This window comes from Lepisma saccharinum, chromosome 13 (genome assembly GCF_977018435.1).
Source record: "Lepisma saccharinum chromosome 13, izLepSacc3.1, whole genome shotgun sequence".
Lineage (NCBI taxonomy): Eukaryota > Metazoa > Arthropoda > Insecta > Zygentoma > Lepismatidae > Lepisma > Lepisma saccharinum.
In genome coordinates this window covers 81,524,044-81,539,699 of record NC_139241.1, presented here as the reverse complement: position 1 = coordinate 81,539,699, position 15,656 = coordinate 81,524,044, and the positions used below count along the sequence as shown (strand labels likewise).

The 15,656-nt window shown below is 37.6% G+C and overlaps 2 protein-coding genes across 3 annotated transcripts in view; one reads left to right on the top strand and one right to left on the bottom strand.

Annotated features, from left to right (window-relative positions):
* The window catches only part of LOC145997459 (uncharacterized), a 30,231-nt gene extending 24,994 nt beyond the window's left edge, over positions 1–5,237 (top strand). Inside the window, exon 5 of the mRNA XM_083134530.1 lies at positions 1,550–5,237. Within this exon, the coding sequence (XP_082990656.1) occupies positions 1,550–1,866 (317 nt within the window). The 3' untranslated portion in view covers positions 1,867–5,237. The remainder of the gene's footprint in view (positions 1–1,549) is intronic.
* A 948-nt stretch (positions 5,238–6,185) lies between these two features.
* Positions 6,186–15,656, bottom strand: part of LOC145997460 (trypsin-7-like) — a 52,975-nt gene continuing 43,504 nt past the window's right edge. For both annotated transcript variants that reach the window (XM_083134532.1, XM_083134533.1), the window contains 2 exons: positions 9,763–9,829; positions 6,186–9,144 (listed from right to left, as the gene is read on the bottom strand). In XM_083134532.1, the coding sequence (XP_082990658.1) occupies positions 9,023–9,144; positions 9,763–9,829 (189 nt within the window). In that variant the 3' untranslated portion in view covers positions 6,186–9,022. The remainder of the gene's footprint in view (positions 9,145–9,762; positions 9,830–15,656) is intronic.

Genomic DNA, 15,656 nt, shown 5'->3' with positions numbered 1-15,656 from the left:
AGAGAGCGAGGAAGACATTGATCTTCATACTTACAATTTGCGAGCCGAAGAGAGAAACCCGTACTACCCCAATCAAAAAGATCTTAACGACTCAATAAGAGATCTTGGTCTCACCAAGTCCAATGCAGAACTCTTGACGTCTAGGCTTAAGCAGTGGAATTTATTAGATGAAAGTGTGCAAATAACAGGTCAGAGGAAGTGTCATCAAAGTTTTTCCAGCTTTTTCATAAGTCAAGATGGACTCTGCTTCTGCCACAATGTCACCGGTCTGTTTGAAGCAATTGGAATTGACTTCAGTCCAAATGAGTGGCGCCTCTTTATTGACAGTTCATCCAGAAGTCTTAAAGTCGTGCTTCTTCATAATGGAAATACATACCCATCTCTTCCACTAGCTCACTCAGTCCACCTCCCAAAGGATTACAACAGCATAAAGCGATTGCTAGATACCTTGAAATATGATGAGTATGGATGGGAAGTCATCGGAGACTTCAAAATCATAGGATTTCTAATGGGTCTCCAAGGCGGTTTTACCAAGTTTCCTTGTTATCTTTGCCTATGGGACAGCAGAGACACCAAAGCGCACTACAACACGAGGTACTGGCCACAGAGAACCGAGTTCTCTGTGGGGGAAAAAACAACGTCAAGTGGGAGCCACTGGTAAACCCCACAAGGTGCTAATGCCTCCACCCCATATTAAATTGGGCCTGATCAAACAATTTGTCAAAGCTTTAGATAAGGAGTCAGCAGCCTTCAAGTACCTTCAAGACTTCTTTCCTAACCTGTCTGATGCAAAAATCAAAGCCGGTGTCTTTGTCGGCCCACAGATAAAGAAGCTTTTGGCGTGCGAAGAATTTCCCAAGAAGCTCAGTGAGAATGAAAAAGCGTCTTGGAACAGCTTTGTTTTAGTGGTTAAGAGTTTTTTGGGCAATCATAAGTCCGAAAGCTATGTGGAAGTGGTTCAGACTCTGGTGAAGAACTACGTCAAAATGGGCTGCAGGATGTCCCTTAAAATTCATGCCCTCGATGCTCACCTTCATACATTTAAGGATAACATGGGAGCGTACTCGGAGGAGCAAGGCGAGCGTTTCCATCAAGATATAGCTATTGGACTTCGAACGTCGCTACCAAGTCCAGTATAACGAGAACATATTTGTATAACTATATTTGGGGGCTGATTCGTGAAAGTAATGTATAGTATAATCGTAAATCCCGGAAAACTACTAATTTTTAAATCTTTTGCAATAATTTTGTTCACAACTAGATTGCAAATATATGTCACTTTTGATGTATGTGTGTTTGTATTTTTATTTATGTAAATGAAAAACACGAATTCGTATATTTTCTCATTGAAAACAGGTAAAATTTAAAAATAACACTGCCCTGGTCACAAAAACAAAGTTTGAGGGGAATAATAGGCATTTTCTATGGTTTCCAGTCAGAAGCTTTTAGAAAATAAAACTCAACTACACAGGAACAAAAATCGTGTTACAGGGTGTTACCACTAGCGCAAAATAAGTGAAAACCAACTTCCGTTTCTTCTTTTACTGAGGTGGTGGACAAATTCAAGGCAAGCCCATCCGCCAACGAGTACTCTGGAACCAGGACCAACTGCTGCAGTTGGAAACGTGGTACAGGCAGGATCGCTACCCAACAGGACAGAGGATGAAAGAATATGCCGACATGCTTGGGAAGATGTTTCCGTTCGGAGCGTGTCCCTCTCGGCAGAACGTGGACTACTGGTTTCAGAATCGGAGGAGGAAAGATTGTCATCCGGAAGTGGTGCAGCAGCGGGAGAAGAAGAAACTGGCAAGGGTTCTCTGGGGCCATTTGTTGGATCAAAAGGCGCAGTCTAGTCCATTGGTGTGAATTGAGGAAGTGTAGATATATGTGTGTATGTGTGCCATCTTAATTTTCATATCAATCTTGATTCTTCTTCAGGGTTCATAAATGTCACCATGTAATCACTTTCTCATCATGGTAATTAGCCAGAAGTGGCAGAAAAGCAACATTAAATAACATAATTATGGGATAAAGTCAAAATGCATGGGGAAAAATGTTAAAACATGTTTAAAGTGACTTAAAATTGGGGCTGAACCGATCCACATATCCACACCAGCACATGCAGGTTATTTTTTCGGAGGGGGCTGGAATTATAAAAATTGATATTACATAGCTGCATTGTGGGGAAAAGGGATACACTATAAAATATTTCATGATTATCTTTTTCTTACCATCATTTTAAGTTGATCAAATACAAAAATAGTATTGAGGGGTCATTTTAAGAGGAATTTGGATTTACCACTTTCCCCCTGAGTTCTTTATTGCTTTTGTTTGAAAATTTCAATTTTCTCAAAATTTCGGGAGGGGCTGCAGCTCCGTCCATTCCCCACTGAGTATGACAGTGCATAATTCTTATCAATAAAAATTAAAAATATTAAAAGTTCTTCAAAATATTGATTAATATTCGTGTGCGAGTACTCCACTCCAATTATAAGCATCAATTTACCAGTTTTGGTATTTTCCAGGATAATTACACTTTGTGAAAGTGTTCCAGGACATTTTTGCAGGTCACACAAAAGACTAAAAGGCCAGATAGTATCGGCTAGTAGTTGGTTGGTTGTTTGATTTGGTGTTTTATGTCCACTTTATGCACAGTAAGGCTAATCGGGACTGGACCTACAGTTTAAAGTAGGATCCGAACCACTTGTACCTCCACCGGGTATCGAACCTGAGACCCCTTGATTACAAGGCGATGACGCTACCACTGCGCCATTGGGGAGGCACTATCGGCTTAGTAGTGTATTGGTGAATAAAATTGAACCAATACTTTCTGATACCACTGATATCAGCTGATACCTATACTTCGGCATCAGTATCAGCTCGGCTCTACTTAAAATACATTACAAATTATAAGAACTCTGATCATGCCTGTGGAATGACCATCCCTTTCATGCAGCTACGCAGCTTTCTCTATGTTGGTTTTAATATGTTGTTGACATGTGGTCAGGGTTGCTACACATCTGGAAAACAGGGAAATGTCAGGGAATTTTGCAGATCGTCTGGAATTTACGTGCATTTTGGAGTCTGCAAGAGAAAAAGTTGCAAAATGAACAAGCAGTTCACTTCCACTTCTGGATTCGGTTCTTGTGATTCCACTCCCATAAAAGATTCAGTCCAGAAACTTGTTTCTTTCGTTCTCATGATTTTCAGTCTTGTCCAAAATTATGATTCCTTCGAATTTCTGTAATAAATTTTCACTCTTATAATACTAGATTTTAGAAAGACAATCAAAATAAAGCTTTCAGTCCAGATATCTGATTGATACCTAAAGTACATTGACAACATGATCATAATTATCAGAATTGGTCAAAATGAGGTTATCGTCTATTATTTTATAGATCTTAGTCTTGTTGACATTTCCTATAGAATTCCTACATGCAACAAAAATTTCTCCAGATGCTGTGTTATAAATGTAAGCAAAAAAACAGCATTTTCTACGACACTATAAATCTGCTAGAAAAGAAAAAATTGTGTATACTTTATGAAGATTATGTTGTTTATGAACTTTTTCTGTTGTGTGTGTAGAATGAAATTTGCTAAGGAAAAAGTTGTGAAAGTGAATATTCATTATAATTAACAGATTGTATATTTAATTGAAAAACACAAGATTCAAAAGCAAAAATCATGATGATAAACATGTCTGGAAAACTGAAATGTTGGGGAATTTCATAATCAAAAAATCGTAGCAACTCTGGTGGTGCTTTTTCATAATTAAAAGATTAACTTAATTAAAAGTTTGTGAAAATTTGAGTCTCAGTCGGTGATCAAACTTGGATCTATTGCATTCTGTACCAGTGTTTTTCACTGAGCTACCAAACAAACCATAGACCAATGTTTGATCCTTAGTTAAACATAATATTCTCAGCAACTTTTCAACAATTTAATGTTAATTAAAATTCTTGTGCTTTAATGTACTCTGAAAATTTGAAAACACAGTGGAACCTCGATTTTGCTTTATTCGGAGGACCAAGCTGAGAAAACTTTAAATGCAGGAAAATGTAAAAACAAGGAAAATTCTAAAACATTTTGCTATGTTTGGACCGTCAAAGTTGAATGTACAGGGTGTTTCAAAAAGAATCATCCGATTTAAAAAGGCTATATTTAGGAAACCAATGAACATAGAATCTTGCAGTAAGTTGTAAAATACACGTTGGAACATCAAGTTTTACTTACAGAAGGTTTTGATTTGTTGCAGGAAGCATTCTGCATGCTCTGCTTCAAGAAATGTGAGTTCGTTACAACTGTGCAACGTCGAATATTGTGAGCAGTAGGTGGTGTAGCACCGTATTTACAACGAAACACACTGCACAGCTGTAACGGACTCACATTTGTTGAAGTGGAGAACACAGAAAGCTTCCTGTTGCTGGTTTGCCTTCTTGATGCACACTAAAGAGTGAGCTGCACCAGGAAGGGATCTACCTGCAACAAATCAAAACCTTCTGTAAGTAAAACTTGATGTTCCAATGTGTATTTTACAACTTACTGCAAGATTCTATGTTCATTGGTTTCTTAAATGTAGCCTTTTTAAATTGGATGACTCTTTTTGAAACATCCTTGATAATGCAGAAAATGTAAAATCTGGGTTCCACTGGGTATGGTAAACCATTTTCTGTTTTTACAGATCATGTAGTATTTAACCTTAGTTTGGTAGAATGCTGATTTATTTTGACAAAATATGCAAGTAAGAAATATGTCCGTGAAAGTTCAAAGTTGTCTTTACTAGGGCTGAGAAGATACTCTTACCTATTCTCAACCATACCGATGCTTGAAAATTGTAACAATTAAAAGTTTTAGTCATAGTTAACCAGAAGCGCAGATGTAGCAGACATGGCACCCGATTGGTCTGCCATCTTCACCGGGATCCCTGCCCTCACTCCACAAACATATATACATCAGGTTGACGCTCAGGACTGCACTTCTAACCTGAAGATGAAAGTGGCGTTAGCTCTCGAAAGCTTGGAATCTTTTCTACAACTCACCTGGTCAATAGCCCGAGGGAACCTTTTCACAATTTTTTGACACTTCTAATCACAAATAGCTTCGTTCAGCTATCAATAAAAATGGGTTATGAGACATGTGCATTTTTTTTAATATTTATAACTATTGAATATATTATGTACTATGTGATGAGTGCCATTTGTAACAATTTTGATAACACCACGTTTGAAGTTGTATGTCTGGATGTTAAAACATTTGCAATATAATTAAATGCATATGTATTTTTAATGTGTGTTTCATTTTTATCAAAATTCTTCAGTAATTTACGTTCTCACTGTTTCTCTTTCTTTATTATGAAGAGCAGTTTATTAAGATATAAAAACACTTTACATGCAACATTTCAACCCTGTATCAGGGTCTTCCTCAGACGAAGAACTAAACTACTTTTTCTTTGTATGAAAACAAGGCTTAATTATATTACCTTAGATTTAAGATTTGGTATCTGAACCTCAGATCTATGATTTAGTATCTGAACCTTAGATGTAGGATTTGGTATTTGAACCTTAGATCTAGGATTTGGTATTGAAACCTTAGATCTAGGGTTTGGTATCTGAACATTAGATCTAGAATTTGGTATCTGAATCTTAGATCTAGGATTTGGTATCTGAACATTAGATCTAGGATTTGGTATCTGAACCTTAGATCTAGGATTTGGTATTGAAACCTTAGATCTAGGATTTGGTATCTGGACCTTAGATCTAGGATTTGGTATTGAAACCTTAGATCTAGGTTTTGGTATCTGAACCTTAGATATAGGATTTGGTATCTGAACCTTAGATCTAGGATTTGGTATTTGGACCTTAGATCTAGGATTTGGTATCTTAATCTTAGATCTAGGATTTGGTATTGAAACCTTAGATCTAGGATTTGGTATCTGAACCTTAGATCTAGGATTTGGTATTGAAGCCTTAGATCTATGATTTGGTATCTGAACCTTAGATCTAGGATTTGGTATTGAAACCTTAGATCTAGGATTTGGCATTTGAAGCTTCGATCTAGGATTTGGCATCTGAAGCTTGGATCTAGCATTCAGTATTGGAGCCTGAGATCTATGACTTGGTATCTGAACCTTGGATCCAGGAAATATGTAAATAAATAATTTCAAACGTTGCTGAAAATTGCACATGCATTTTCTAAAAATTTTATTATTCTTATTACACATGATTGTTTTATATCACAACTCCATACAATAAAAAGAAATCAATTAATGTAAGGGATACAGTTTGCTCTAAATTCTATTTATTAAAAGTGACTTTCAATTTTTATTATATTTCATACATATTTGGAATAAAAGAAAATAGTTCTACTACAGTAGCATCACGGAAGCTTGTAACATACCTAATTGTGTTCATGAAGTACAAGGATGTGTTTGTATTGTAGAATGAAAAGTAATACTTTTTCACTATTTCTTTGCTATTGTGGTTTTTATATTACTTTTCGATCCTTGTACACTCTCCTCATAAAGTTGTAGGAAACAACTCTAACAGAGAGTAGTTATGTACTTTTTATATTATATATATATATATATTTTTATATTTTCATCCCAGTCTACGTAGTAGGTATAGGTATGTTATAATCTCTTGTAAGTTTGAAAGGAATGCTAAATACTGTACAACATTTTTTTCTGTTGATCAGTTTTAAATGCAATAATATGTCTTGTGATATAAAGTCTACTGAAAGTTCAGTGTTGATAATGAATTAGTAGTTTACGTTTTGTCTGCTTTTAGCCTCCATTCTAATTTGATATTCAATTAGGATTGCCATGTGCTCCGGTATCAAAATAATAAATATTCTGTTTTTCTTTATAAAGAATGTGGTGCCTCCGTCTGTAGAGGAATAATTAACACTGTTGCATTATAATCAAGGAGTTGTGGATTTGATTCCCAATGGGAGGCATATAGAGGTTTAGATCTCAGGTCCATTCCTGTTTCGATCGTCTTATAAACTGGATTTGCAAGACAGACATTAGTTTTTAGAAATAAAATGAGAAGCCTGAGGAAAACCTGCAAAAATAATAAAAAAATTTGAAACGACTAAACCTAAAATCAAATTTAGTTGTGCAACAATATGTAAAGAAAAGAATGATTATTGGACTGTTGATAATTGTTCACATATAATCTGGAGTAAGGAATGAAGTTGTGGACTTCTTTGAATATATGTAAATTTGCTTTCTTCCTTTCCGGGACCAACACAGTTAAATGCCCTTTGGCATTCAAGTCATTGTGGATTAACCATTTGAATATACTGGACATTAATGCTCTTGCACTAAAACACATTTTATGCTAAGATATTAACAAAAAAAAAAAAAAAAAAACCTGCAAGTTCAAATTGCAAGTAAATACTAATATTCAGAAAGGCAACAAGTGAGGAAGGAACTAAGCTTATTTCAAGGTCCATTATGTGCATTCTGATACATAGAATGCTTAAGCGATACAAGTTTATACATGATGTAATTAAATATTTTACGCATACCAGTTATTCCAGGGATTTATTCACAATTTTCCAATGGAGATGTATAAGGTCAGTTTTAGAAGGAGGGCACCGAAATAACTGTAAATTGGGATTTCTTGAAAAATTTGGGAGGGGGATAGAGTATAAAATCTGGTTATGTATTTTTTAGTACAATATCCCAGATTTTTACTTCTGTAATAAATCATTCATTATTATTAGAAAACACAGTGACATTAAAGTAAAATCTGAATTTTAAAAGCAGAAAACATGTTTATATTGCTCAATACATCGATTCCAATTACCAATATGAGTTTTTAGACATTATTGGAACCAATTGTTCTCCTGGAATGGATTGCATTCTGTTGCACCCTTGAGATGAATTCATATATACTGTATTCAATTGCATCCAGTTGGTGAATGTGGGAAAATAGAATAAATTTAGCAGAGTGGATCAGAATTAAGGCTCGGCTGCACTTTGGCTGATGCCAGGGCAATGTGTTTGGATTTTCCTCTCCTTTTGAAAAACTGCTGTGATATTCTAATATTTGAGAAATTACATCTACTTGGAATTCCTTCTAGAGCATTCACGTGAATCTTCATGTGGTTTACTTTCGCTGTTGTCTAGATATTCTCAGTAGTTTAACAGACTTACGTAGCCACGAAACTATTGATAATATCTAGGCAACAGCGAAAGTAAACAACATGAAGATTCACATGAATGCTCTAGAAGCAATTCTAAGCATAAGTAATTTTTCAGATTTTATAATATCATAGCGGTTTTTAAAGGAGAGGAAAATTTGAAAACACTGCCCTGGCATTGGTCACACATAGGTCCAGCCGAGCCTAATGAAGTTAGTTAATTAAACATTCTCAATATTCAAAATAAAGATGTGACATTAGAAAAGTTCCCCTCGCGATCTTTGCCAGCACCAGTAGTGTGAGGCCAGCTATTCACAAGTCACTGAAAATACCTCCGTCACCTACCTGTTGGTTGCGATCAACAGTTTGGTGATCCCTGTCGTAGAATATGTGCAATAGATGTTAGACATATACCATTAACTTGCAATTTAATTAATTAACCAATTAGAAATAATGCCAATCGAAATCCAAATTTTTTTTCAATTGAGAAAAATTGGTTCCAACACCTATACACAAATTGCCATCAATTCAGCAATCAGAAACTGTATAACTATTCATCCCAATTGAATTGAGCAAGTAGAATGTAAACAAATTATAATTAAATTTTGATTCACAATAAGTAAACATTTTCTGCTGGTTCTTGATAAAGCTATGATAATGACTATAAATACATATTCAAATAAGTTACTGTGCTTTTAGCCATATAGTCTGAAAAATATAAACACTTTGATTCGTTAACATATCACATGGTATTTTCAATTAATAATATTTAAATGAACTTTTAAAAGTACCAATAATACTTTTGCGATCTTTCCTCCAACGTTATATGCAGTGTTTCTCTATCTTGAAATGGAGGAGAACAATACATGCTAGTCTATGATATACAATACACAGCATCCTGTGTATTGGCCTTTATCCAGTCAATGAAGTGCGACACTTGGGTGTACACTCCTGGGTATCCTGGCCTGGCACATCCCATTCCCCATGAAACAATCCCTGAAATTGAAGATATTAGACTTAAGAGAAAAAAACACTACTCTGTTCTGGTAATCTGTGAGGCAAAGCTGCACATAATGGTAGAATGTGGGAGAAAGCAAGTGGGCATAACATAGAAGTACGCACTGCTGGTAGCTGCAGCTGCATTTTTCTCTTCACACACTCACTTTCCCTCTCATGCGTTCATTGGTCGAGCCCCCTTGAGTCACTACTTGCACAAAAACTTGTTTTCGTTCACTTGCTCGAGAGATTCCTTCGATAGAATATAGGTAAAGAATGTTTTTCGTGACATATTTGTGGTCATACTGGTGCCTTACATCACCTGATGAAGCAGTTTAGCTCAAATCCAACTAATCAGAAGTTATGAATATTTTTTAACTTGATGTATCTCAATTTGTTAAAGAATTTGGTACAACATAGCAGCATATCTTGACTTACGTCGTTACGTCAGACAAAGTAAATCCTAAACTGTATCACAAGTTGTCGTATCTCATTTTGTTTACAGTAGCAAAATTTATTTATTTATTATATTACATTATTCAAATTATTGTGCATTATTCAAATTATTGTGCATATTTGTGAATATTTTGATAAATAATTTAGCTTTGTATTACTTACCAATTTGCTCGTAGTAATTTTCAACTCCTTTGTTCCTTATAGTAACTAATGGTCCACCACTATCTCCCTAAAATACATAAAGCTTAATTAGAATGCAATATATGTACATAGAGTGAAACTTTATATCAGTTCATACATTTAGTTCAAAATGTGAACACTTTCATGCTCAGGACTGGACCTACAGTTTAAAATGGAGTCCGAACCACTATGCTATTGGGAAGCTACAGAGTCACCTTTGTAATAAATGTGTATTTCTGAGCTTATTTTCCATGCAAAACTCTCAATCCACAATTGCCGCTCATGACAGTCTCTACACACACCTTTGATAACTGTTTCCAAGTCCATCATCTACTCCCATCCACTCGTAAATGCTTAAGAAGAGCATACATGGAAATCAAGTGTTCTGCCACACTCAACATAGTGATTCAGTATACTTTCCCACTGTTCATGTCCCAGCTTGGGTATGGGTGTACCTTTCTAAGTGTCTCTTCATCACTTCCATCTAATGAGTATTCATCCCCAGCGGCGGCTCAAGGGGGAGAGCCACCGTGCCATGGCACTATCCTCAGAAGAAATGCACACCTAGCCCAAGTATTGTTAAATTAATACATTGATAGTTTACAGACAAGGAGATTCGAATCTTGCAATCGGTCAAGCTGACGTGACGACCGCCCCAACCACAGACTAGATATGAATCGCCCCAACCTCCTCACTGCATCGCCAGCTGTTTCGTACCCTCGGCGAGGCAGTGGTCCGTGCCACGCAAGAGCTGGCCTAAGCAAGTTGAAACACGTGCAGAGGGTTGGAGAAGTCTCAGCGAGTAACATTTCCACCATGAGCCGGGAAGAAGGTGGCAGGGGGTGGGGTTAGCCCATAAGACACCAGCCGTGCCCCTTTTCGCTTGCACAGCGAGGAAACTTTCGCAGTGTTGACACAGTTGCCATCTTCAGAGATAAGTCGCTAAATATGACGGATTTGTAAGACCCGTTGGGGAAGTAATTCGTGAAAAAGGTACTATCTACTTTTCTCCCAACTTTTGTAGAAAGGAACCTAGTATTTTTCCAAAGTTAAATGAACATTTTGATAATAGATAGATGCGCCTAGAGGGCCATCCAGACTTCTTAAAAATATAAAAGTAAAAAATCCTATGGTGATGCGAGTTTCCTTTGGCATTTCGACAATTTTTTTTTACATCAAGTGTCTAGAATATTTTCAACATCCAGTTGGAATACGTGTGCATGGGAAGGGGGGAGAAGGTGAGAAGATTTGTTTTCCCTTCCTCTTGTAATTGTGTTTTTAGTGAAATGTCCTGTAGTGTATAAAGATAGGTTAGTGAGTGAAGATTAATCGTATTAGTGTGTTATTACTTAAACACACACTGTTTTCCACGTTACCAAACGAGGATAAACATCTTGGCCAGTGGGGCAACCTCAAGGAGGGGGCAGGGGCATTGCGGAGTTGTTTTTTTTTTTTTTCAATTTCTTGATCACGTTGGCACTACCCATCATACTTACCGCCGGCCGCCACTGTTCATCCCAATCATTGATATGAGCCAGAGCTTATTCTGCAGAGGCTCTAAATAATAAAAATACAGTGCCTTTCACAGGCACAGCTGTGGGTCTAAATGCCGGCAGATGAGCTCTTACTTTCCGGAGTGCTAGCTGCTGCTCCACGGCCACCTGCAATCTTTTAAACCTCCACCTGGCCGTGGAGCAGCAGCTAGCACTCCGGAAAGTAAGAGCTCATCTGCCGGCATTTAGACCCACAGCTGTGCACTGACCTTGGCACTGGATGCATGAGTGCTTCAGTATCCAGATAGCTGGTGTCCAGTTTGCATGTGTTTCTGAAGTGTTAAGGTGTTAACAAGTGTTTGAGATTGTTTTGTTTTAGTTTACGTATTGCTGGTGCTTTTCTGAAGTCTAATAGTGCCATGCTATCCGTACAATTTAAAACAACAAATTTTTATGTACAACTCTTACATCATTACGAATTCTTGTAGGGAAGTTAGAATGCGTTTTGCAGCAGAATTCTCGGATGTTCTCATTCCACAAAGAGGCAGTGTTTGGATACTTGTGAACAAATTTAGGGAAACAGGGTCTGTTCTTGGTAAGAAGTGAAGAGTAAAACGGCATGTGCTTACTCAGGAGAAACTAGACAATGTTGGAGCACGATTGGAACATACTCCTCAAAAATCCCTCCGCTGCCTTACGCAAGAAACAGACATTTCCATGATGTCTACATAGCAAGCTACCAAACTTTTAAACCTGAAGCCATACATAGAAGAATTGAAAGAAAATATCAGGAGAGAAATTGAAGGAATTTCAAAAGATGAACTGATACGTGTTATTGAAAATTTCCTGAAAGATGGCATAAATGTGCGGATACAGGAGGACATCATTTCCAACACCTCTTGTAACAAGGTACGTGCTCATTTGAATTGTAACTGCCAATGTGATTGTACTGTGCGTCCATTTCGATCTGCAGCCGAGAGATCGGGAGAAGCGTGGCGGACGGCGCTGACGGAGATGCCGACATTTGCGGCCTAAATGCCCGCTTATTTTTATGGACATATGCAGACATTTATATAAATATTGCAAAACGAGCACTAACCTGTGTTCTAAGAGTATGGTTTTAATTTTAGTAGCTTAGTGACTGTATGTGCCGATGATTTTGACACGCCCACCTCTTGTGAAACACGGCGTAGAGGTTTGTTTGGAGAACGTTCTAACGCTGCACCAATATCATCGAGTTTTGCTTCGGTTAGAATCCGTCGTTTTTGCTTAGGTGTTTTAAAATTTAACGATACAGTTTCTCGTAATTTACGGACAAGATGTCTAACCGTATCTCTGTGTGGAGTTGAAACGCATGGGAATTTCTGTACAAATTACCTACACACGTCTCGACACGAGTTTGTTTTCACGTAGGTACGTGTCATACATAAAAAAAAATCTTTGTTCTAACGTGAATCTTGCGGCTGGCATTCCAATCGTCTCACTGACACGTCACACATACACACTACAATAACACAAAGTAACTGCAAGTAACCAAGAATAACACTCTTGCGCACAGTACGAAATTAACACGCTCTTGGTTTACATTGCTCGCCACTATATTTACAACTCTTTGTCTTCATCTAGTCGCGAAGGAACAAAAAACTTGAGCTCGGAGATTTCGGATTGCAAGGAAGCTCACGAACACTATTGACTTTTAACGGTTTCTTCTACAGCGTAATCTTGATACAGTGTTGCACATTCAAAACCTCCAAACGATCCCCATCGGCACAAAACTCTTTCAAGGATATAAACTTAAGCAGGACGTTACTGGTCAAAACTATGATTAAAATGTTTTATTATCTGTGGCTCTTAACATCGTTTCTAAAGCGTATTTATTTGTGCATATAAGAGCAGAACTTGGATGAATTACAGAAGAACTTTTGCGTGTTATAACACAGGTTAGTGATCGTTTTGCAATATTTATATAAATGTCTGCATATGTCTATAAAAATAAGCGGGCATTACAGGCCGCAAATGTCGGCATCTCCGTCAGCGCCGCCCGCCACGCTTCTCCCGATCTCTCGGCTGCAGATCGAAATGAACGCACGGTACAAGCTTATTTAATTACATAGCTAGCAGTTCCAGTTACGTGGATTTTTCATCCAGTTTGCCGGCAGATGCTATGTTACTTCCCAGCATGGTAGCCGCCGCTCCACGGCCAACTCACCCATTAAAGGCACTGGGTATATAAGAAAAGAAACTGTTCACCTTCTCACAGTAATGTTACTGTAGTATACTAGAAAACTAGTTGACTGTTATTTGTCATAACATGACATTTCCTATATATTGTTATATTATGCATGGTGAACTGGCAGCTATGGCCAAGTTTAATAGCCTGTGCATAGGAACTATTATGGACTTGTTCGTGTCTGTCTTTATGTGTTTAAAATGTAAATCCACTTAGATTGTAAGTTAAAATACATATGATTTATTAAGTTCCTCGATTGACATGTGTGTTTCTGTTTGTCATGAAAAAGAAAACAAAACAAGAACAGGAATGATTAGAATTACTGCAATGACCTGCATCAACCAAAAAAATTGGTTTGACAAACCTTAGTCCTTAAAGACTCGTTCAGCCGGCTCTAACTGAGTATATCTCACCACCAAAGTTCCCAGGTTTGAATCCTGGTGTGGGGACAGATGTTCTTTGTGAAGGTCCCATCATCAATTTCATATAGTCATGCCGATATTAGCACATTGTGCTACGATGCCAGGGGTCCCAGGTTTGAATTCTTGCCTGGACATGAATGTTTGTGAGTGTCCATTCATAAATTTCGTCACTCATCCTCATCTTCGCAAATTAGCCAAAAGTGGCACAAAAGGCGAAGTAAAATAAAGCAAATCAATCAATTATGCCGATAACACTTTGAACCGATACGCATATCGATACCGATGCTTGAAATTTGTAATAATTAAAGGTTGTTGAAATTCCTGATTAATATTAATTTATGAATATTCCTCTCCAGTTATATGCATCAATTTACCAAGAATTTTGCTTTAAAATATGCGAGAATTATGTGTTATATAGTAACAGAATCCAGTTTTTCACACAAAACTGATGCAAATTGAAAATAAATTTCGAATTTTCTGTAATTTCGAGGATAACTACACTCCATTTTTGTGAACCCTGAGAGAGGGACAAAAATGCCAGAAAAGCATCGGCCAGTATCAGTAAATAAATTCCAACCGGTAATTTAAAGTGGCAGAAAAGTATCGTGACTCCAGAATCACAAATTTCCAATCAATAGATACAGGGTGTGCACTAAGTTCGTATACCCCTATATTTGCCTGAGTAATGTAGGGTTCTACCAGCCCCGTTGATGCTGGTTACTTTCACTTGACCTTGACAAGTATTCTCATGGTGTCACAAGGTCTCAAGGTGCTACATTTTTGAGTTCATTGTTTCTCTGGGTACTAGTTTACTATCCTTCGGACAGATTTCCTCATTTCTACAGAAGAAACTACTTACCGTAATAAGTTCCTGTAGTATTGTCTAACATCGGGAAGGTGTTTTTTGTGAAATTCAGGTAAGTTTTCCGTATCCTGGAAACGGATTTCTTCAAATTTAAAAGTTTGGGGCTCAATTGGGGGCAGGTGACTCCGGCCAATTTCTAACATGCCTTTAACAGGGAGTCTATAGAAAAAGCCGGGGCGGAGTGGAGGCGGGGCCACGTTAGCGGTTGGGGGTGGTAGGTCAATTACCCCAGGGGCGGAGCCCGGAATCGGTGAGAAATTTGAGTCAAAAATTTCAAACGAAAATATTTTTTTTGTTTAAATTTTGCACCGATTCCGGGATGAATAGCCCCAAAAACCATTCACGGAATGTTCCGCGAAGCAGATAGGTAAGTACGAATGTCAAAAATTGATGAAACTCAGAAGTTATAGGTGTCCGAAGGATAGTAAACATTTACCTTTCTCTGAAAATCGCAGCAGATGAAAGTCGAAGCGATGGTTGACACAAGTGATTACACCATGAGGAGCACACTCTATTTTGGTAAAATTAACACCACATCGATAAAAAATGCCATGGACAACTTTTTTGCATGGTTTGGGGAAGAGAAAGTCCACATTGCTTTCAAGAAAGTGAGCAGCATCCACCTCAGAGTCAGAAAGACAGCAACGCATCTCTTTGGTCCATATTATTTTACTTATTCTGTATCTCCGAATGATCCAAATGATGTGTGCACATTTTGCTCATCCCACAAGTGCGAGATGTGGGAATTCTGAACTTGTTTGGTTTCAGCATGATGGTGTGCAGGCCCACTTTACATTGGCTGTTCGACTGCAGAATTGCCGGATTCAATGAGGATTGGACAATTGTTCAGCTCCTCTTCTATGGCC